Source organism: Melanerpes formicivorus, unplaced genomic scaffold (assembly GCF_026170545.1).
Source record: "Melanerpes formicivorus ecotype bairdi unplaced genomic scaffold, bMelFor1.0.p_v2 SCAF_276, whole genome shotgun sequence".
NCBI lineage: Eukaryota > Metazoa > Chordata > Aves > Piciformes > Picidae > Melanerpes > Melanerpes formicivorus.
The window spans coordinates 238,246-261,194 of NW_027142628.1; the positions used below are offsets into that span (position 1 = coordinate 238,246).

Below are 22,949 nucleotides of genomic sequence, written 5' to 3' on the forward strand. Positions count from 1 at the left end.
AGGGCCCCCCCATGCTTCAGCTGGCACACAGAGTTGCTGTGCCGCACCTCTTGCTTGTGGACCTTCTGCTACACAGAAAGAGGTGAAAATTCTGCTGTGGTTTCTGCATCTGGTAGCACCAGAAACAGTCAAACCCTTCCTCAGGTCTCCTCGTGGCAGATCAAAGCTCCTCAGGGCAGTGAGACCCCTGAGGCCCTTGTCAGAAGTGTTGGCTGCAGCCAGCAACCATCCAGTGCAAGGCACAACTGGCCAGGCAAGGTCAGCGTCACCTTGCAGCACCACCAGGATGCAAGTGAAGTCTTTCTTAGGCAGGTTTAAATGATTCAGGCTGTTTTCCCTCCCCTAGTTTCCTCCTCTGTGGTTTTGGAGTCCATTTGGATGAGGATTTGGCCATCACACCCCAGGATTTCCCAAAACTACTGCTGTGAGCTAATTCCCCACTCAGACCAAAGGCCTTTGGCTCTTCATCTCAACATCTCCCAGAGATCTACCACTGACTGCAGACAAAGAACCAAGGGGAAAGGCTGGTGGGACACACAGCTTGGCCTGGGCATTGCAAAGCTTTGTGCAGAGCTGAGCTTGTGCCCCAGGAGTGTGTGCTTGTCCCATACATACCTGCTGTGGTGCAGATAAGGAGAGGTGCAGGCATCTCCTCCAACCTGCAAGCCAGCAGCACCAACCAGATGGTCTTTGCCAGAAGCCCCTGAGCCAAAAGGGTACAAATCCAGCAGCACCTGCCTGTGATTTCTTGTCTCCAGAGCAGCTGTCACCTTCTTGCCCATCCCTGGAAAGAAACCCACAGCAGGCAAGGAGGAGAGGATGAGCCAAGTGTCCTCTGTGCTGTTTTCCCCATCACATCCATGGAGCAGTGTCCTGGGGCTGAGGCATGAGCCTGGAGGTTGAGAAGCTCAGCAAGAAGGTGGAGGAATGGTTGGTGTCCTGCAGTCATTTTGGGGTGAGAAGATCAGCGAGAGCAAAGGCTGCAGTGCCAAGCAAAGGCTCCTTGGGTGCTGTTGCCCCTGGGGTGGAGAAGGTGGAAGAGCTGGTGGCTGCTTGATCTTCTCACCCAGATCCCAGCCAGCTCAAATCCCTAGGCTGGATGTTTTGCACCGTTGGAGTTTCTCAGGGAGAAGCAAACCCAAAAGAATTCCAGGCCTGGAAGTTCTCTTTCCGCTGGGTTTGAGTTATCAGGTCCCAGATTTGATTCCCTTTTGGGCAGCTTCACTGCTCCTCTGCTGAACTCTTCAGGCTGCACCAGACAGAGGGGGAAGGGGATCAGAGAGAGGGGAGAGGGGATCAGAGAGAGGGGAGAGGGGATCAGAGAGAGGGGGAAGGGGATCAGAGAGAGTGGGGAGAGGATTGGGGGAGGGAATCATAGACGGGGGGAAGGGGATTAGAGAGAAGGGGAAGGGGAATCATCGGGAGGGGAGAGGGGATCAGAGAGAGGGGGGAGGGAATCATGGAGAGGGGATCATAGAGAGGAGAGAGGGGATCAGAGAGAGGGGGGAGGGGATCATAGTGAGGGGGAAGGGGATCAGAGAGAGGGGCAAGGGGATCAGGGAGAGGGGATCACAGTGAGGGGGACAGGGATTAGAGAGAGGGGGAAGAGGATCATAGTGAGGGGGAAGGGGATCAGGGAGAGGGGATCGGATCATAGAGAGGGGGAAGGGGATTAGAGAGGGGGGAAGGGGATCATAGTGAGGGGGAAGGGGATCATAGTGAGGGGGAAGGGGATCAAGGAGAGTGGACCATAGAGAGGGGAGAGGGACCATAGTGAGGGGGAAGGGGATCAGGGAGAGTGGACCATAGAGAGGGGAGAGGGATCACAGTGAGGGGGAAGGGGATCAGAAAGGAGGGGAAGGGGATCAGAGAGAGGGGGAAGGGGATCAGGGAGAGGGGACCATAGAGAGGGGAGAGGGATCACAGTGAGGGGGAAGGGGATCAGAAAGGAGGGGAAGGGGATCAGAGAGAGGGGGAAGGGGATCAGGGAGAGGGGACCATAGAGAGGGGAGAGGGAACCATAGAGAGAGGGAAGGGGATCATAGTGAGGGGGAAGGGGATCAGGGAGAGGGGACCATAGAGAGGAGGAAGAGGATCATAGTGAGGGGGAAGGGGATCAGGAAGAGGGGATCTTAAAGAGGGGAGAGGGAATCATAGAGAAGGGGAAGGGGATCAGGGAGAGAGGACCACAGAGCGGGGAGAGAGGATCATAGAGAGGGGGAAGGGGATCAGAGAGAGTGGGCAAGAAGGGAGCAGGGAGAGGACACCTCAAGGCTGCAATCAACTGCAAGAAGACATTCACATCAGGTTGGTTTGGGTTGGAAACAGTCAACTTGATTTATTGAACCAAAAAAAAAAGGAAAAAAAAAAAAGGAGAAAAAAATAAAAAAAAGAAAAAAAGAATGAAGAAAGAAAAAAAAATTTCTCTTACATTTATTCCTTTATTACACAGGTTTAAAATACTTAAAAATAGCTCTCAGGGGCATTACACTTAGACTTTAGGACACTTTTATCGGCCTGGGAAGGAATGTACAAGACGCCACTCGACCTGAAAAGGGCCTCTGGTGGACTGGAGAAGAGGTTTTTTGTTTTACTTCTTCTTTTTTCTTCTCATCTTTTATTGTTTTGCTTTTTTTTCCTCCATAGGTCCTTAATATTTTTGGAGTTTTTTGGCCTTATTTTTTCTGTTTGTGGTTGTTTGCTTTTTTTTTTTCAAGTCAAAATATATTAAAGGAAGGGAAAAGGGGGAGGAAGGCAAGGGGGAAAAAAAAAGGGGGAGGGGGAAATAAATTGGGGGAGGGAGGGGAAATAAAATTACACCAAAAAAGAATGTCTGCAAATACAAGTAGTAATTTTATTGCAATATACCGTAGAGCTAAAGTGGTCTGGGGGTGGGGGGGAGGGGGGAGATTGGGGGTGGGGGAGGAGTTTGGGGGGTGTTTTTTTTTTAGGGGTGGGGGGGGAAAAGAAATTGGAACAGTTGGTTGGAGCTCAAGTTACAATTACAACACTGTGGAAAGTCGACAGAGGGCTGCTTGAGTTACCGAGTTGGTGGCGTTGAACGGTGAGGGGTGGTGGTGATTGTTTTGTTTGGTCTTTCTTAGAAGCAAAGAAGGAAAAGAGCAACAAAAAAAAAAGAAGAAGAAAATAAAATAACAATAATAAAAAAAAATCAAAGGGAAGAAAAAGAGAGAAAGAAAGAAAGGAAGGGGGGGAAAAAAAAAGCTCCTTTGAGGAAAGCTTCTAACAGAACCGCATGACCTAGACACACACGTGTGGAAATAAATCCATTTATGGCTTTTGTGCTTGCTGTTGCTGCAAAGGGTGGGGGGAAAAAAGGAAAGATGAGCAACAGGTTTCTGACCTTCCCACTGGTCCTGAACAAAGCTCTGGCCAAAGTGACCAAGAAGCTGAATTCTCCTCTTGCCTTCTCACCTCCTCCTTCGCTCTGCTTTGCTGCCGGAGTCTGAAGCGTTTAGGGTAGCACCTTTGTTTATTCCCCCCCGCCCCCAAAGTGATAAAAACCAAACAACAAACTCAAAAAGGAAGTAAAAAACAAATCCAAGCTTAACAATCCAAGAGAAGACAACAAGGAGAAGGGAGATGGATGGACATGGCTCTCCCAGACCAAAAGAAAAAGCACCGCGCGGCATCGCCGCTGCCTCCAGCGTGGCTTTGCCTCCCTTCCTTCAGCTGCTCTCTGCTTGGGAAGGAAGTAGGGGGTGAAGGGGGGGGTGGGGAAAGACATCATAGATCAGCTTTTCTTCACAGTAAATGTGATGTCTTTTCCTATCTGCTGGATGACCCCCACCCCAACCTTGGCTCGAGCATTGCTGTGATCCAGGCCAAACGATCGTTAAAACCCACCCTGCGCCATCTACTTGGCAGCCAAGAGGACCCCAGGCAAGGGAAACAGCCAAGGGAGACAACCAACAGGCAGGGAGAGGAAAAAGGAGATGGTGTCAGCAGGTTGGGAGCCAGAAATGCTGCATGGGGTGTGTGTGTGTATATATATATATATATATATATAAAACCCCCAAAAACCAACTCAAAACCATCCTGGCAGAGGCAGCGTGGGAAGAGCCAAGAGAAGTGCAGGGTCCCAGGAGCGCTCGGAGCGGGTGGGTGGGCACCCACCAGCCACCCGACTGCAGCAGCACGTCAGGACATCCAGCAAAGACATAAATTAGCACCACAAACACTCAAGAGACTGAGGACAATCTGGAAACCACTGAAAAAAACCAAACCCAACAAGGAAAACCTAAAACTGTGGGAAGAGGACAGAAATAAGTGGCAGGGGGGAAAGGCTGGAAGCACTTTGAATACTTTGTCTACCTGGGCCCCACGGAGTGAAGGAAAGGTCTCCTCCATCAGGAGCAGGGAGGCAGGAGCCCCAGGATGGGAGGCAGAGGCCTTCAGTCTGTGTGGAAATTGGCTTAGAGAAGGAGAGGCTGGTGGGAGGTTGGCCAGTGGCAGGGTATCCCCAGTGTTGTATTAAAGTTCTTCAACGAGATAGCACCACAGAGATGTAGATATAAAAAAAAAGCACCTTATTTTTGCCTCCTTTGGGTTTTTTTGCCTGCTTATTTTTCCTCTTTTTCTCTCCTTGGTTATTTTTTTTTTGCCTGTTTATTTTTCCTCTTTTTTTTTTAACTTTTTTTTCTGTTTGTTTTTTCCTTTTTTTCTCCTCCTTTTTTTTTTCTCCTTTTTTTTTTCTCTCCTTTTTTTCCTTCCTTTTTTTTTCTCCTTTTTTTCCCCTCCTTTTTTTTTTCTCCTCCTTTTTTTCTCCTTTTTTTTCCCTCCTTTTTTTTTTCTCTTTTATTTTCCCTTCCTTTTTTTTTCTCCTTTTTTTTCCTTCCTTTTTTTCTCCTTTTTTTCCTCCTTTTTTTTTTTCTCCTTTTTTCCCCCTCCTTTTTTCCCCCCTCATTTTTTCCCTCCTTTTTTCCCCTTTTTTTTTCTCTTTTTTTCCCCTCTTTTTCCCCTCATTTTTTTTCTCCTTTTTTTCCTCCTTTTTTTCTCTTCCCCCCCCCCTTGTTTTTTTCCCTTTTTTTTTTTTTTTCCTTTTTCCCCCTTGTTTTTTCCTCCTTTTTTTCCCCTCCTTTTTTTCCCCTCCTTTTTTTTCTCCTTTTTTTTCTCCTCCTTTTTTTTCTCCTAATTTTTATTTCTCCTTTTTTTTTTCCTCCTTTTTTCCCCCTCCTTTTTTTCCCTCTTTTTTTTTTTCCCTCCCTTTTTTTCCCCTCCTTTTTTGTTCCTCCTTTTTTTTCTCCTTTATTTTTTCCCCTCCTATTTTTTTTTCCCCCTTCCTTTTTTTCTTTTTCCCTCTAACACTTCACAACTCAGAGAGGACAAATGGATTTCCCCTGCCACTGCAAACCTGCCACTGCAAACCTGATTGCTTTTTCTCAGTTTAATCATTAGGGTTTCTTCTGAGAGGCTGCTGAAGGAGTTGATTCAAAGCATGCATAAGAAAGTGGATTAAAAAAAGGAAGTCTGAAACAAGGCAGAGGCTGGAAGCAGATCCTGCTTTTAGATCAGGGTGTTGTAGAAGCCTTGGTGGGGGAAAAAACAAACAAGTGGCTTGAAAATTCCTTATTTTGAAGCAAATCATTCCCAAAGGCATCTGTGGCACGAGGGGGGTGGTGGTGGGGGCTGGTTTGCTGCTCATGGGGCTGCGAAGATTCATGCCTGGGTGTAGCTGAACCCTCCCCACATCCAGGCTTGAGGTTGGGATGAGGGAGGAGAGGTGGGGCCCTGGGTGATTGTCTTCAGTCCCAGGTGGATGACTGGCTGGGAAAGGGGGTGGCTTTGATCCAGCCCAGGGTCACAGGCACGTTTGGAAGCCAGAAACATTCAGAGGTGTCAAACAATACCCAAGACAAACATTTACTTACAACACATAAACAAAAAACCAGGAGCACCTTTAAGACGTGGCAAAGAGTCACCCCGTGGGGGTGGGGGGCAGGCTTTAAGCACTCAAAATTCATGGGGTGAAATCTTGTGGCATGAAGAGATTTCAACAGAGATCTTAAATGTCGTGGAGGTGGCCAGGAGGTCGATCCAAATCTCGTGGAGGTCAACAGAATACCTCCAGGGCAAGGCTCGGGTAGGAACCAGGAGCGGCTTGGACTTGGTCGAGCTGGAGGCTGGGAGGAGTTTCAAGTCGTTCCTTTGTTTTCTTGCCTTGGAAACAACCAACCAACAACACACAGAAAAGTGCTAAGTGTCCTTCATGGCAAGGAGGAGGAGAAGTGGAAGAAGAAGAAGAGGAAGCCATCGGTGGTGGTGGTGGTGGTGGTGGTGGGGTCTGCCGGGCGGCCACGGCGATCGGTCATGAGGTTCTGCCTGCGTGCTGGGAACGCTCCTCTCAGCTGGGGCTGGGTGGGAAGGGGGGAGGTGGGGTGGAGGTGCAGAAGAACTTGGGCCAAAAGCAAAAGAAAAAACAAACAAACAAACCAAAATAAAAAAGACCCCAAACAAACTGAGGAACAAAACAAAACAGCAGAGGTTAAAAGAGAACCCAAAAGCGAAGAACCAAAACCAAGAACCCATCGCTGTCCAGTTTCAGAACCTGCCTGTGATGAGGAATTCCTTTTGCTCTTTTTTTTCGTGTGTGGGTTGGGTGTTTGTTTTTTTTTTTTCTCTCTTTTCTTTCTTCTTCTTTTTTTTTCTTTTTTTCTTCCTTTTTTTTCCTTTTTTTTTCTCTTTTTTTTTTTTCCTCTTTTCTTTGTTTTTTTTTTCCTCCCCCCCCTCCCCCTCTTCTCTTTAATTAATTCAATGGCGCAATGAGGTTACGAGGTTGCTCATTTGGAGACTAGTTTTCCAGGTGGCTTCCTTGTTGGTTTTTTTTTTTAGCCCATGAAGCAAGCTGGTCCCACCTCAAAGCCAAATTTCTGTGAGGCTTCTCCGAAGTCATTGAACATGATGTCGACTATAGGGACTTGCTCTACTTTGGGTGTGTTGATTTCCAGGATAGTCTTCTGATAGCCTTTCTTGGCCTGGGGAGAAAGAGAGAGAGAATGAGAATTATTTAGAATAGAATTTTAGAATAAACCAGGTTGGAAGAGACCTTCAAGATCATCGTGTCCAACCCATCAACCAATCCAACCCACCTAAACAACTCAATCATGGCACCAAGCACCCCATCAAGTCTCCTCCTGAACACCTCCAGGCATGGTGACTCCACCACCTCTTTGGGCAGCACATTCCAATGGGCAATCACTCTCTCTGTACAGAGCTTCTTCCTACCATCCAGCCTAAACCTCCCCTGGTGCAGCCTGAGACTGTGTCCTCTTGCTCTGGTGCTGGCTGCCTGGAAGAAGAGACCAACCTCTGCCTGTCTACAGCCTCCCTTCATGGAGTTGGAGAGAGCAAGAAGGTCTCCCCTGAGTCTCCTCCTCTCCAGGCTAAGCAGCCCCAGCTCCCTCAGCCTCTCCTCATAGGGCTGTGCTCCAGACCCCTCACCAACTTTATTGCTCTTCTCTGGACTCCTTCCAGCAAGTCAACCTCCTTCCTAAACTGAGGGGCCCAGAACTGGACACAGGACTCAAGGTGTGGCCTAACCAGTGCAGTGTACAGGGGCAGAATGACCTCCCTGCTCCTGCTGGCCACACTCTTCCTGATGCAGGCCAGGATGCCATTGGCCCTCTTGGCCGCCTGGGCACACTGCTGGCTCATGTTCAGTCTATCATCGACCAGCACCCCCAGGTCCCTCTCCACCTGGCTCCTCTCAGCCACTCTGACCCCAGCCTGTAGCACTGCATGGGGTTGCTGTGGCCAATGTGCAGAACCTGGCACTTGGATGTGTTCAATCTCCTGCCCTTGGGCTCTGCCCATCTGTCCAGCCTGTCGAGGTCCCTCTGCAGAGCCTCTCTACCCTCCAGAAGATCAACTCCTGCCCCCAGCTTGGTGTCATCAGCAAATTTACTGCTGATGGACTCAATGCCCTCATCCAGATCATCAATGAAGATGTTAAAGAGCACAGGGCCCAGCACTGATCCTTGGGACACACCACTGGTGCCTGGCTGCCAGCTGGCTGTGGCACCATTCACCACCAGAGGAGCTCTGGTGAGACCTCACCAGAGTTCTCAGTGGTTTGGGTGGGAAGGGACCTTTCAAGACCATCTGGTTTGGGTGGGAAGCAACCAGCACCAGAACAAGAGGACAGAGTCTCAAGCTGCACCAGGGGAGTTTAGGCTGGAGGTGAGGAAGAAGTTCTTCACAGAAAGAGAGATTGGCCATTGGGATGTGCTGCCCAGGGAGGTGGTGGAATAACCGTCCCTGGAGGTGTTCAAGAGGGGATTGGATGTGGCACTTGGAGCCATGGTTTAGTAGTCATGAGATGTTGGGTGACAGGTTGGACTTGATGATCTCTGAGGTCTTTTCCAACCTTATTGATTCTATGCCAAGTGCCATGGCCACAGGTTGCTTGAACACCTGGGATGGGGACTCCACCACCTCCCTGGACAGCCTGTGCTAATCCCTGACCACTCTGGCAGGTTAGAAATTGTTCCTAATCTCCAACTTAAACTTTCCATCACACAATTTCAGGCCATGTCCTCTCCTCCTAACAGCTGAGGCTAGGGAGAAGGGATCAACCCCCACCTCATTCCAGCCTCCTTTCAGGGAGTTGGAGAGCCAGAAGGTTTCTCCTCAGGCTCCTCTTCTCCAGGCTGAAGAGCCCCAATTCCCTCAGCCACTCCTTATAGGCTGGATGTGAGGAAAAAGTTCTTCCCAGAAAGAGAGATTGGCCCTTGGGATGTGCTGCCCAGGGAGGTGGTGGAGTCACCATCCCTCGAGGTGTTTAAGAGCCTGGATGAGGCACTTGGTGCCATGGTTTAGTTTAGGAGGGTGGTGAGACTCTGGAACAGGCTGGCCAGGGAGGCTGAGGGTACCTCCTCCCTGGGGGTGTTGAAGGCCAAGTTGGATGAGGCCTTGAGCAGCTGAGTCTAGTTAAGAGGTGTCCCTGCCCCATGGTGGGGAGGTTGCAGCAGCTGAGCTCTGAGGTCCCTTCCAACCTGAGCCATTCTAGGATGACCACAGAACAAACCCCTGGGAGCTAACTTGTCCTGAGAGCCCAGGCTTTGGAACACAAACCAGCTGCTGCCACACCGCTCAGAGGACACTGAGCCTGCTGTCAGAGCTGGAGCAGGAGCCTGGGAACAAATTGCTGTGGCTGTGCTGGAGCTGTTTTACCTCCCCGAGGACACACACGGGTTGTTGAGCAAATGTGAGCTGTTTAATCTGAATATATTAGTTTGGCCATTATCTGAGAGCTCCCCAAAAGATCACAGTTAGAGCTGGATGGCATTCACAAGGTGATGTTGTCTTTTCTTTTATGGTGCCTGGTAGCCATCCAGTTAGCTCTGAGATATAAATAATTATTAGAGGAGCAGAAGTGGCCCCCAGGGCCTACAGGGCTGCACAAACAAGGGAATTTATGGAGCAGCTTTCAGCTCTACCCCCTGCCCTCTGATTTGTGTGTCTCTGAAGAACAGGCTGCAGCACAGCTGCTGTTAAGCTCAGGCAAACACGCTCAGATAACGGCCCTGACCGTCAGCAGGCTGCTGCTGGGTGCCAGCAGCCTCCACCCTGGCCAGAGCCTGGGGTCTGCAGCAGGACCTCTGCAGCAATGCTGTGTTGGGGGCAGTCCAAGCTCAGTTTTTTTCCACAAGGTAGGGATCAAGCTTGAATCTCCTGCCTGGAGTTTACAGAGGATGCTCTACCAGGGCACCAGAGGTGCTCCAGGAGATGCAGAGTCTCTGCAAGGCTGCAATAAGCACCCTTGGGATGTTTTACCTCCTCTTTCACAGCCTACAAGAACAGCTGCAGAGAGGAAGGATTGGAGCACAATGCCCCAAAGCCTGACATCCCTGTGCCCCACCACGGCACTGGGGCTTGTTGAGCCTCTCCTGGTGCTTCCACACCACTCATGCCTGCTCCTCCAGCTGCTTTAGTTCTTGCCACAGTCGTTTGTTTGCAAGGCTGGGGCTGAGAGAAGCACCCAAGCACTCATAGCCCTCGTTCAGGCAAATATCCCTCATTAGGAAGAGGCGAGAGGAATGCAGGGCACCAGAGCCCAGTAATTCAAACTGAAAGGGTCTTTACACCAGGCACAACAGCCTTAAAACCTGGCTTGAGTTGTGCAATGTGTGATCCTGCAGCACCCCTGAGACCTGAGGGGGGAAAGGGAGGGCAGGCACTTGTCACCAAGGACACAATCACCTTGGCAGAAGATAACTCCCTGAGTGGTTCCACTCTTCTACCTACTAACAAATGACAGGAGAAGAGGAAATGACCTCAAGTTGCACCAGGGGAGTTCTAGGTTGGATATGAGAAGAAACTTCTCCATTGAAAGGGTTCTTTAAGACTGGAACAGGCTTGCTGGGGAGGTGGCTGAATCCCCAGCCCTGGAGGCATTTAAAAGCTGCAGAGATGTGGTGCTGAGGGCCATGGTTTAGCTCCAGCCTTGGGAGGGTCAGAGAATGGTTGGACTCAATGATCTTACAGGGTGGTTTTTTCCAACCAAAATGTTGGGCTCTGTGAAGTACTTCAGTCCTGGGCCTCTCAGTTTAAGGAGGACATTGAGACACTTGAATGTGTCCAGAGAAGGGCAACAGAGCTAGGGAGGGGTCTGGAGCACAGCCCTGGGAGGAGAGGCTGAGGGAGCTGGGGTTGCTTAGCCTGGAGAAGAGGAATGATAGAATCAACAAGGTTGGAAAAGACCTCAAAGATCATTGAGTCCAACCTGTCACAGGCTCGGGGGAGACCTTACTGCTCTCTACAACTACCTGAAGGGAGGTTGTAGCCAGGTGGGGGTTGGTCTCTTCTCCTAGGCAAGCAGCACCAGAAGAAGAGGACACAGTGTCAGGGGAGGTTTAGGCTGGAGGTGAGGAGAAAGTTCTTCCCAGAAAGAGTAATTAGCCATTGGGATGTGCTGCCCAGGGAGGTGGTGGAGTCCCCATCCCTGGACGTGTTCAAGAGGGGATTGGATGAGGCACTTGGTGCCATGGTTTAGTTGATTAGATGGTGCTGGGTGACAGCTTGGACTTGATGACCTCTGAGGTCTTTTCCAACCTTATTGATTGTATGATCCTATGACAAGCTTCCCCACGTTGGCTTCTGAGCATTCCCAGAAGCAGGATGGGTGCTGCCCTCTCTGTGAGAGTGTTAAGAGAAGAAGTGATTCTAAACTGATTTTTCTCATTGCTCCTACAGCTAAGAAGAAAAAGAGAGAGAAGTGTGTGTGGCAGAAGAGACCCACTTCCATCTCAAATCATGCAGGGGGCTTTTTCTGTCAAACATCTCAATCTTGCTGTCCTGTGGGCTTCAAGCTCTGCAGTTGCAGAGGGTGAGAATTATGCACACGCTTGCAGCAGCGAGCTGGGTCCCCAAAATAAACGCAGGCAGCACCTGCTTTGCCAAATCCTCAGCTCCTGAGAGCATATTTTGCAGAGTTTAATCCCAGAGGAGGGAGGCAAGAGCAAAGGGAGGATGCTGGGCCTCCTTGGAAAGTCTGGAAGATGCTTGTGGCCAAAGTGAGGAGCATAGGGAGGAAAGGGCTGCAGCATGGTGCCACCTCCTGCACTCTGGGCAGAAAAAGAAGTCACAAGGAACAGAGGTAAAGATGCTAAACAAGAGGACACAGTCTCAAGCTGTGCCAGGGGAAGTTTAGGCTGGAGGTGAGGAGAAAGTTCTTCCCAGAGAGATTGGCCATTGGGATGTGCTGCCCAGGGAGGTGGTGGAGTCCCCATCCCTGGAGGTGTTCAAGAGGGGATTGGATGTGGCACTTGGAGCCATGGTTTAGTTAGTCAGGAGGTGTTGGGTGACAGGTTGGACTTGATGATCTCTGAGGTCTTTTCCAACCTTATTGATTATATGATTGATGAAAGTCACATCTGAAATGTGAGCAAGGATGTGAGCCTCTGCCTCCTGCATTCCATGCCCACAGTGGCTTGTCTGACTCACTTTGGTCTTTGGGGGAGGTGAGGGGATGGGGAGGAGAGGAAGTGGGGAGGGTAGGGAGGAGAGGGAGTGGGGAGGAGGGGAAGTGGGGAGGAGGGGAAGTGGGGAGGAGAGAGAGGAGAGGGAGTGGGGAGGAGAGGGAGTGGGGAGGAGGGGGAGTGGGGAGGAGGGGAAGTGGGGAGGAGGGGAAGTGGGGAGGAGGGGAAGTGGGGAGGAGAGGGAGTGGGGAGGAGAGGGAGGGGGAGAGTGGGAGGAGAGGGAAGAGAGGGAGAAGAGGGAGAGAGGGAGGAGAGGGAGGAGAGGGAGAAGAGGGAGAGAGGGAGGAGAGGGAGTGAGAGGAGAGGGAGAGGGAGAGGGGGGGAGAGGGAGTAGGGAGGAGAGGGAGTGGGGAGGAGAGGGAGTGGGGAGGAGAGGGAGTGGGGAGGAGAGGGAGTGGGGAGGCATGGGAACTGGGAAGTAAGGGAACTGGGAGGTGAGGGAGTTGGGAGGTGAGGGAAGAGCCATCTCCAGCCCGGGGGCCCTGGGGCCAGCCCTGGCCACGTACCGCGCAGCCGTCGAGGGCGGCTCGGATGTAGGGGTTGTTGTCGTAGGACATCTCCTCGTCGTTGGAGCCCAGGAACCGGATGGCCTTGTCGTAGCTGTTGGTGCTGGCATCGTGCCACGCCACCGACTGGTAGCAGTTGTAAGTGAAGTTCTGGTGGGCTGAGGCGCTCAGGAGCCGGAGGAAAGTCATCTGCACCACTCCGATGGGGTTCCCGTCCGAATCCACGTAGGAGAGCTGGGAGAAGGGGAGAAGAGCAAAACACTGGGCGGTGAGGGGCGCTGCAGCACCTCTGGAGGGCTCCGAGGACCACCGGCCTCACCCGTCTGTGTTAGCCTGTGCCTGGGGCTCGGGCTCACCGCCCCAGCAGGCTGCAGTCCTGCCTGCTACAGGACGGAGCTGCTGCGGTCCTGCAGCGGCCAGGGCAGGGCTACCGAGGGACAGTTTGTTGCTCTTGTTGGTCGTGAGATAAAAACCAAAGCTAACACAGGGCAGGAGGAGAAAGGGAAGAGCCCTGGCTGCAAAAAGGTGCAAATCTGGGGCTGCTTCTCTCAAGCTCTGGTCCTCCAGTGGCCAGGGCAGGGTTGCCAAGGGATAGTTTACTTCTCTTGCTGGTTGTGAGCTAAAGAAATAAAGCTAACAGAGGGCAGAAGGAGAAAGGGAAGAGCTCTGGCTGCAAAACAATACGAATCTGGGGCTATTTCTCTGAAGTTTAAGCCAATACTGATCACAGTTCAGCTTCTGAAGAGGAGAAGGCAGGTTGCTGGTAAGGGTTTGAGCCTTTTCCTGCCTTCTTGGACTACTGTGGGTATTTTGCTCTGCACACACTGGGGTCTGTCCCACTCATTTCTCCTGAGCACTAACACCTTGTCTTCTAAGGAATCTATGAAGTTAAGCTGCAGCAATCCCCCTCCTGCTGCTAGGGACTCTGTGGTACCCTGCTCCTGCTCCTCCAGGCTACACTGAGCTCAAGAGAAAAATTCCCTGGGTGTCCTTGGGGCAGAGCTGCACCAGCAGAGGGATCTGCCCCATTCTGCACATCAGCTTCCTCTTCCCCCTTGGCAGAATGGTCTCTGGGGATCTATTGCTGCAAAGCACACTTGCAATGACACCACACCCAAGGCACTCAGTCAGGACTTCTTTCTCTCACAGCCCAGCAAGGAAGCAAATGGAACAGCGTAGACATCAGCTGTACTTCGGGTGGCATCTCCAGCCACGGCCAAGCTGCCGGAGGTGCTGTCCAGAACTGCCCTCTACACACAGTAGGTTGCTTGAGAAACAACCAGGAATGAAACAGAGGCAAACACAGAGCGTGGCTCTTCTCCAAGGGCTCCTGAGCCGTGGCTGCCAGCTGCAAACAGTAGGAGAGATTCATGACCAGGCAACGAAACCACGAGCAGAAAGGGCATAAAAAGAAGTAAATCCACCAACCTGTTGTCAGGATACCATTGCACTGTCCTCCTGAGGGTGAAATGTGACTGACCAGGAGAAGAGAGCCACACATGCCAGAGGAGCTACCAGAAAACCACCAGGACGTGGAAGGGAGTGGGACACAAAATGCTGAGTGCTTAGCACGCACCCCCAGGGACATGTGGGGCACTACCCACCTGCAGGACTCACTCCTCTTGTTTTCCCTCTTATCCCAACCTTATTGATTCTATGATTCTATGATTTGTTCCTGTTTCAGCTCAGGGCAGCTGGGGTTGGGAGTTTGACTGCTGGTTGTGGTTCTGCCTCTGAGGAATGCACCAAGCCCTGTCCCAGCTTTGCCCCTGGAGCCACTGGGAGCTGGCTGTGGGCAGGAGGTTTGCTCATGGGGAGGTGGTTTGGTTGAAATCAACCCTTTCCTGCTTTTTCTTTCCTGAGGTAGTATTGTTCTGTGGCTGATGCCGCAGGGCCAGGAAGGACCAGGAGAGGATGGGAGGTGGAGCTACTGGGAATTGCATGTAGCACCAAGGAAAGCAGAGTCCAGAAGAAACCATCTGCAGCCCTTTTGTCCCCCTGCATCCTGAGGAGTGGCAAATCAGCTCCAAGCACTCTGTCTCACTGACTAGTGATGGTGTGGAAGCACCACACCAAGATGGTTTCTTTCCATTTCATCTTCATGTGCCCTTATTTTAGGTAGACCCAGAAGAAAGGCTGCAGCTTCACAGCTGCACACCCCATGCAGGTGCTGAGAAGGCAGCAAATGGTCTCCTGGAGTGCACTAAGTAGAGCGTGACCAGCAGGTCAAGGGAGGTTCTCCTCCTCCTTTACTCTGCCCTAGTGAGGCCATATCTGGTGCATTGTGTCCAGCTCTGGGCTCCCCAGTTCAAGAAGGACAGGGAACTGCTGGAGAGAGAGAGTCCAGCAGAGGCTACAGAGATGCTGAAGGGTTAAGAGCATCTCTGTGAGGAGCAAAGGCTGAGAGCCCTGGGGCTGTTGAGCCTGGAGAAGAGCAGCCCCAGAAGGGATCTGCTCAGTGCTCAGCAAGAGCTAAAGGGTTGGGGGGCAGGAGGCTGGGGCCAGACTCTGCTCAGTGGTGCCCAGGGACAGGACAAGTGCCAGAGGGCACAAACTGGAAGCCAGGAGGTTCCACCTGAATGGGAGGATGCAATGCTGAGCAGCCACATGGAAATCTCCCCCTCAGCTTCAGGGATCCCCATGGGCTCAGCCCCCTTGAGAGACCACACTCAGGCTATAGGGAAAGACAGCAGGGACCCTCACTGTGGAGTAAGAGGAGCAATGCTCAACCCAGAGGGGGACTCAAACTCCTTCATCTCATCCATCTACATTCAGATTTCAACTGCTCTTGGGTCCAGGTAGCTGGGTTTTGCCAGTTTACCAATCTGATGGCTCCAGCTACTGGCTGGGGTGAAGTGAGAGGTCCCTTAAATGAAAAGAAATCAAATTTGACACCTAAGGCTTGTGTGTTGAAGAGCTTTGAGGTTTGCTCAGGGAGGTCTTCCACGTGCTGGTGGCTTTTTTTTGTGTGGTGGTTGTTCCAACCAGAAAATGCAGGAGGGGTAAAGCATGAAAATGGCAACACTGAAAGGGGGAACAAAGGGCTCCAAGTAGCACTGAAAGCCCTAAAAAGATGGGTCCTAAGCTCTAGGCTGGCAATTCAGCCTCTAAAGTATAAGCATGAAGAGGCTGGGGAAAAGGAAAGGAAAGCAGAATAGATGGTGGTGATGGAGGAGATGGAGGGGATGAAGGAGATGGAGGGGATGAAGGAGATGGAGGGGATGAAGGAGATGGAGGGGATGGGGATGGAGATGGAGAGGATGGGGATGGAGATGGAGAGGATGGGGATGGAGATGGAGGGGATGAAGGGGATGAAGGGGATGGAGGGGATGAAGAAGATGGAGGGGATGAAGGAGATGGAGGGGATGAAGGAGATGGAGGGGATGAAGGAGATGGAGGGGATGAAGGAGATGGAGGGGATGAAGGAGATGGAGGGGATGAAGGAGATGGAGGGGATGAAGGAGATGGAGGGGATGAAGGAGATGGAGGGGATGGAGGAGATGGAGGGGATGGAGGGGATGGAGGGGATGGAGGAGATGGAGGAGATGGAGGGGATGGAGGAGATGGAAGGGATGGAGGAGATGGAGGAGATGATGTAACTCAATATTAACTGCTGAAGTGCTCTGTGATTAAGCTAGGAGTAGGTGCCCTCCAAGGAGCCACGAGGAGCTGCAGAAGCCATGTCCTTCTTGTGGGCAGAATCTGAGCCAAATGTGTTTAGTGGCAATGAGTGCAGCTTAGGAAAGCAAAGTGATGACTCTCTTTGGTGTCTGCCTTTTAAGGTGGAAGTTTGGGATGTGGCAAGAAACCTCAGCCCGGGAGGAGGGGGACGTTGGCTGCCTGGGGCAGCTCAGGGTGGTAGGTCAGGGGCAGATTGCTCTTGAAGGTCTCTTCCAATCCCATGAGTGTATGACCCTATGCAGAGACACACCAGCTCCACCTCTGCAGGGTCCCCCAGCCTGGCAGTGTGTCTTCTTTTAGCCCAGGCAAAGGCTCATCACCTGCTCCTAGCTTTCCATTCAAGCAGACTGGAATCCAAAGCATCCCCATTGAGGGGGGGGGTGTTTCTTTTTCACTATTCCACCTTAAATGCTTGGTTTGGGTTCTTTTAGTGTATTTCACTGCTACTTATGACAGGCAGACTGGAATCCAAAGCATCCCCATTGAGGGGGTTCTGTTTCTTTTTCACTATTCCACCTTAAATGTTGTGTGTTTCACTGCTACCTATGACAGGCAGACTGGAATTCAAAGCATCCCCATTGAGGGGGGGTTGTTTCTTTTTCACTATTCCACCTTAAATGCTTGGTTTGGAGTCTTTAAATGTATTTTACTGCTACTTGTGCCAGTCAGACTGGAATCCAAAGCATCCCCATTGGGGCTTTCTGTCTCTTTTTCACTATTCCACCTTAAATGCTTAGCTTGGGGTCTTTTAATGTCTTTTACTGCTACTTGTGCCAGGCAGACTGGAATCCAAAGCATCCCCCTTGAGGGAGGGTTGTTTCTTTTTCACTATTCCACCTTAAATATTTGGTCTGGGGTCTTTTGATGTATTTCACTGCTACTTGTGCCAGGCAGACTGGAACCCCAAGTATCCCCACTGGGGCTTTCTGTCTCTTTTGCACTATTCCACCTTAAATGCTTGCCTTGGGGCTGGGTTTCTCTGGCATTTCACTGCTGCTTGTGACAGGTATTAGTCCAGCATGCAGGGTGCAGCGGGCCTGGCCATACCAAAGCAGATGACAAGGCTCTGATTGAGGCCGAGAGGGGCCAAGGCCAAGGTTAGCCACTTACCAAGGACCCCCGCTTGTACTGACTATACCATGTGGAGGGCTGCTCTTTGGGCCAGCGAGCCATTTTGCTCTGTAAAATATGACATGGGTTAAAGGCAACTGAAAGCACTGAGCTGTATCTTACCAGTTTACCCCGCTTGAATTCACTGAACCAGGAGCCTGGGTTCTCCTTTGGCCAAGAAGTGATCCTAGCCTGGTTTGTGGATGGGTGAGGGGGGAGGGAGGAGGAAAAGAGACAAAGAAAGAAAGAAAAAGTAAGTTACATTCACTTTCACCACCAGCATCTTGCATGTCTCACTGAAATCCCCAATTGCCTTTCAAATGCTCTCTTAAGCTTTGCACACCAGCAACAAGACCACTTGGCAGAGCCCTAAGGTGGCTGAAGCAGAAGGGGATGATGTGGTGTGCTGCCCTGCTTGCCCAGCACTGCCTTGGTCCCAGCCTCTTCTGCTCAGGGTTGATGGTTTTCACCTCCTAGATACTTTGGATGCAAAGCAACCAGCACCAGAACAAGAGGACACAGCCTCAAGCTGCACCAGAGGAGGTTTAGGCTTGGAGGTGAGGAGAAAGCTCTTCCCAGAAAGAGGAATTGGCCATTGGGATGTGCTGCCCAGGGAGGTGGTGGAGTCCCCATCCCTGGAGGTGTTCAAGAGGGGATTGGATGTGGCACTTGGAGCCATGGTTTAGTTAGTCATGAGGTGTTGGGTGAGAGGTTGGACTTGATGATCTCTGAGGTCCTTTCCAACCTTCTTGATTGTATGATTCTATGAAAGCCAGCAGTGCAGTCTATGGGCAGGAGAGACCAAAGGGAAGGGAAAGAGGAAGAAGAAAGGCAGCTGTCAACAGTCAGATGTGTGGATCTCTATGGGAGGGCTGGGCTGGAGAAGCAGTGGTGGTAATGGAGAAGGCTGCTGTCACTCTGTCACCAAATCCAGATGCTGTGGGGCTGGGAAAGGGAAGGAATGGGATTAAGGAGAAGCCTCTGCCGGCCTCCTGCATTTGGGAAGCAATAAGGTGCAGCAGGAGCAGTGCACCCTCCCGAGTCAGGGCTGGACCATCACACGTGATGGAGCTTCAGCTACCTGGGGTGGTGCAGGGGGGTGACCTTGAGAAGAAATAGGCTGTCAGAGCATCCTTTCTGGCAGCCCCAGCTAAGCAGCTGAATCACTTGTTTTGAGGCAGAGCCCAAGCATGATGCTTGGCTGCCTCCTGCTCCCTCGCCCCCCCGCAAGCTCCTTGGCTTCTGCCATAAATCTCCTCCAAAACCAACAGCCAAGCTGTGTGCAGGTGCATTGGGATTGGCCTTTCCTACCCAAGGATGTGACCCACAAAGCAAGTCAGCTCTTTTCTGCTGCACAAGGGATAGGCTGGAAGGGGACAGGGCTCACACTCTGCTGTGGCTTAGAATAGATCCACTGAGCTAAGCTGAATGCTAGTGTGGGAGCATAAAGGATGGAGTGGAAGGGGACAGGGCTCACACTTTGCTGTGGCTTAGCATAAATCCACTGAGCCAAGCTGAATGCTGGTGTGGGAGCATAAAGGATGGAGTGGAAGGGGACAGGGCTCACACTCTGCTGTGGCTTAGAATAGATCCACTGAGCCAAGCTGAATGCTGGTGTGGGAGCATAAAGGATGGAGTGGAAGGGGACAGGGCTCACACTCTCCTGTGGCTTAGAATAGATCCACTGAGCCAAGCTGAATGCTGGTGTGGGAGCATAAGGGAGGGACTGGAAGGGGACAGGGCTCACATTCTCCTGTGGCTTAGAATAGATCCACTGAGCCAATCTGAATGCTGGTGTGGGAGCATAAAGCATGGACTGGAAGGGGACAGGGCTCACACTTTGCTGTGGCTTAGCATAAATCCACTCAGCCAATCTGAATGCTGGTGTGGGAGCAGCTTTCATTCCTCTGCATGGAGAAGAGGGAAGAAAAGGGCAGGCTGAAGCTTTTTTTTCCCCTTTATTTACAACAGCACTGCAGAAGTGAAGCACAATTTGCATTTGTGGAGCATCACAGTGGTCAGAAGGGAGCAGCTCCACGGTGGGTGAGGTGGGGGCCAAAGAGCCACTTGCAGAATCAGAGTGGCAGGAGCCTGAGCAATGGGAAGCTCTGGGCAGCCTCTGCCTTTTGCTTTCTTTTTTCCTCCCCCCTTTTTTTCTTTTCAGCTGCCAACATTCTAAGGAGTTAATGCAAAAGGAGAAGAAATCCATCTCCCCATTCAAACAGCCCTAACAAAAACTCAAGGAAGATTTATGCTGTGTGTTATTTCTCCTGTGCTGGCACATAATTCTGGTGGATGGAGCTCAGTGAGCAAAGGACTTTGGCTGGAGGGAACAGCTTTAGCCTGCATCTTAACCCAGCTGGAGCTTAACTGTGGCACTGAGAGAGCTCCCCTAGGCTGCTGTGCAGGAGTTTCTCCTTGCCCAGGGCAGGAACTGGGCTCCAGGCACTGGGGAAGGCAGCTCCAGGAAACAGAGTGCATGGACAGTGGTCTCAGGGCAACCCCAGGCCCTGATATAGATTGGGCAGGGACTGGCTTGAGAGCAGCCCTGAAGAAAAGGACTTGGGGGTGCTGATGGATGAGAAGCTCAACATGAGCCAGCAGTGAGCACTTGCAGCCCAGAAAGCCAACCAGAGCCTGGGCTGCAGCAAGAGAAGCAGAGCCAGCAGGGCCAGGGAGGTGATTCTCCCCCTCTGCTCTGCTCTGCTGAGACCACACCTGGAGTAGTGAGTCCAGTTTTGGAGCCTCTATTATAGGAAGGATCTGGAGGTGCTGGAAGGTGTCCAGAGCAGGGCCATGAGGATGAGCAGAGGGCTGGAGCTGCTCTGTTATGAGGACAGACTGAGGGAGTTGGGGTTGTTCAGTCTGGAGAAGAGAAGGCTCCAAAGAGACCTAATTGTGGCCTTCCAGGATCTGAAGGGGGCTCCAAGAAAGCTGGGGAGGGACTTTTGAGGGTGTCAGGGAGTGATAGGACTAGGGGGGTGGAAAAGAACTAGCAATGGGTAGATTGAGATTGGCTGTGAGGAAGAAGTTGTTCCCCATGAGGGTGGTGAGAGCCTGGCACAGGTTGCCCAGGGAGGTGGTGGCAGCCTCATGCCTGGAGGTATTTGCAGCCAGACTGGATGTGGCTGTGAGCAACCTGCTGTGGTGTGAGGTGTCCCTGGCCATGGCAGGGGGGTTGGAACTGGCTGCTCCTTGAGGTCCCTTCCAACCCTGACAGTTCTGTGATTCTATGATAGGGGATAAAAAATGTGAGCGTGGTTGAGCTAAGCACATCATTACACAAATAACTTCATCAGCCTTGTGCAGCAAGGGCCAGGCAGAGCACTGGAGGTAGCTGCAATCATGCAATGAAATAAGTAAAATGCAATCAAATAAATGCAATAGAATAAACCAAAATACAATGAAAAATAAAAGTAAATGCAATAGAATAAAAATAAAATAGAAGAAAGGAAAGGGGAAAGGAGGAGAGGGGAAAGGAGGAGAGGGGAAAGGAGGAGAGGGGAAAGGAGGAGAGGGGAAAGGAGGAGAGGGGAAAGGAGGAGAGGGGAAAGGAGGAGAGGGGAAAGGAGGAGAGGGGAAAGGAGGAGAGGGGAAAGGAGGAGAGGGGAAAGGAGGAGAGGGGAAAGGAGGAGAGGGGAAAGGAGGAGAGGGGAAAGGAGGAGAGGGGAAAGGAGGAGAGGGGAAAGGAGGAGAGGGGAAAGGAGGAGAGGGGAAAGGAGGAGAGGGGAAAGGAGGAGAGGGGAAAGGAGGAGAGGGGAAAGGAGGAGAGGGGAAAGGAGGAGAGGGGAAAGGAGGAGAGGGGAAAGGAGGAGAGGGGAAAGGAGGAGAGGGGAAAGGAGGAGAGGGGAAAGGAGGAGAGGGGAAAGGAGGAGAGGGGAAAGGAGGAGAGGGGAAAGGAGGAGAGGGGAAAGGAGGAGAGGGGAAAGGAGGAGAGGGGAAAGGAGGAGAGGGGAAAGGAGGAGAGGGGAAAGGAGGAGAGGGGAAAGGAGGAGAGGGGAAAGGAGGAGAGGGGAAAGGAGGAGAGGGGAAAGGAGGAGAGGGGAAAGGAGGAGAGGGGAAAGGAGGAGAGAGGGAGAGGGAGAGGGAGAGGGAGAGGGAGAGGGAGAGGGAGAGGGAGAGGGAGAGGGAGAGGGAGAGGGAGAGCGGAGAGGGAGAGGGAGAGGGAGAGGGAGAGGGGAGAGGGAGAGGGAGAGGGAGAGGGAGAGGGAGAGGTTTTAGTGTTTCTTATGCCTGAGAAATCACCAAAGACTTGTCCCAACCTCTGGTCTCACTCTGACTTGCAGAAATTCACCTTGCAGACCTATTCTTTGTTATTTTAGAAGCCAGCCTGGAGCAAGAAGAAAATGTTCTGGAGCTCTAATCCTCACTTGGTGGTGTTGACACCTCCTGAAATGGCCTCTCTATGACTATTCAGATTGGGACACAATCTCTTATCACTGTGCTATAGAGAGGGGGAGGGGGAGAAAAAAGCAATCAAAGAAGAGTTGTCTGGACTTACCCCTTCAGATTTCTTGTCAGGGAAGATGCAAGTCTCTCCACCAGCTGTGAAATTACAGTAAACTTTGAAAGAGTCCCTGGAACATCCTTGGTTGGGATCAACCCAGTATTCACCTGGAGGCACGAGAGGGAAGAGAAGGGAGGGAAGAATCAGCGCTGTGCAGGAAGGATGAGAGGCCCTTCAGCAACCACCTTCCCAGGGGTGGGGGCTTGGGGTATCTGTAGGGTTTTGTGTGACTTGGTGGTGCTCTGATTCCTCACAAGTCTGTGGCACCTTGCAGAATGCAGAATACAATTAACCAGGTTGGAAAAGACCTCTGAGATCATCAAGTCCAACCTATCACCCAACAGCATCTGATCAAGTAAGCCATGGCACCAAGTGCCTCATCCAGGCTCTTCCTAAACACCTCCAGGGATGGGGACTCCACCACCTCCCTGGGCAGCACATCCCAATGGCCAATCTGAGGGAGCTGGGGTTGCTTAGCCTGGAGAAGAGGAGGCTCAGGGGAGACCTTCTTGCTGTCTACAACTCCCTGAAGGGAGGTTGGAGCCAGGTGGGGGTTGGTCTCTTCTCCCAGGCAACCACCACCAGAACAAGAGGACACAGTCTCAAGCTGTGCCAAGGGAGGTTTAAGCTGGAGGTTAGGAAGAAGTTCTTCCCAGTAAGAGAGATTGGCCATGGGAATGTGCTGCCCAGGGAGGTGGTGGAGTCCCCATCCCTGGAGGTATTTAGGAAGAGCCTGGATGAGGCACTTGGTGCCATGGTTTAGTTGATTAGGTGGTGTTGGGTGATAGGCTGGACTTGATGATCTCAAAGGTCTCTTCCATCCTGGTCTATTCCATCCCCTCCCATTCCATTCCATCCCCTCCCATTCCATTCCATTCCATTCCATTCCATTCCATTCCATTCCATTCCATTCCATTCCATTCCATTCCATTCCATTCTCTCTCCCCTTCTGTGAAGAATTTCTTCCTCACATCCAGCCTAAACCTCCCCTGAAGCTGCTGCTTTTCATCAGATGTCCTCATTCTTAGACCAGAACAGAATGGTTTCAACTGGAAGGGTCCTACAATGACCATCCAGTCCAACTCCTCTCTAAGTATCCTTTCTTTGTCAGCCACATCAGGGAATTGGTTGGGTTGGAAAAGGCCT

At 51.6% G+C, this 22,949-nt stretch overlaps 1 protein-coding gene across 1 annotated transcript in view; it reads right to left on the minus strand.

Moving 5' to 3' along the window:
- Nucleotides 1-2,910: 2,910 nt before the first annotated feature.
- Nucleotides 2,911-22,949, minus strand: part of LOC137458769 (collagen alpha-1(V) chain) — a 49,600-nt gene continuing 29,561 nt past the window's right edge. The window contains exons 29-32 of the mRNA XM_068170035.1: nucleotides 21,798-21,910; nucleotides 17,420-17,488; nucleotides 12,506-12,739; nucleotides 2,911-6,995 (exon numbers count right to left, since the gene is read on the minus strand). Of these exons, the coding sequence (XP_068026136.1) occupies nucleotides 6,849-6,995; nucleotides 12,506-12,739; nucleotides 17,420-17,488; nucleotides 21,798-21,910 (563 nt within the window). The 3' untranslated portion in view covers nucleotides 2,911-6,848. The remainder of the gene's footprint in view (nucleotides 6,996-12,505; nucleotides 12,740-17,419; nucleotides 17,489-21,797; nucleotides 21,911-22,949) is intronic.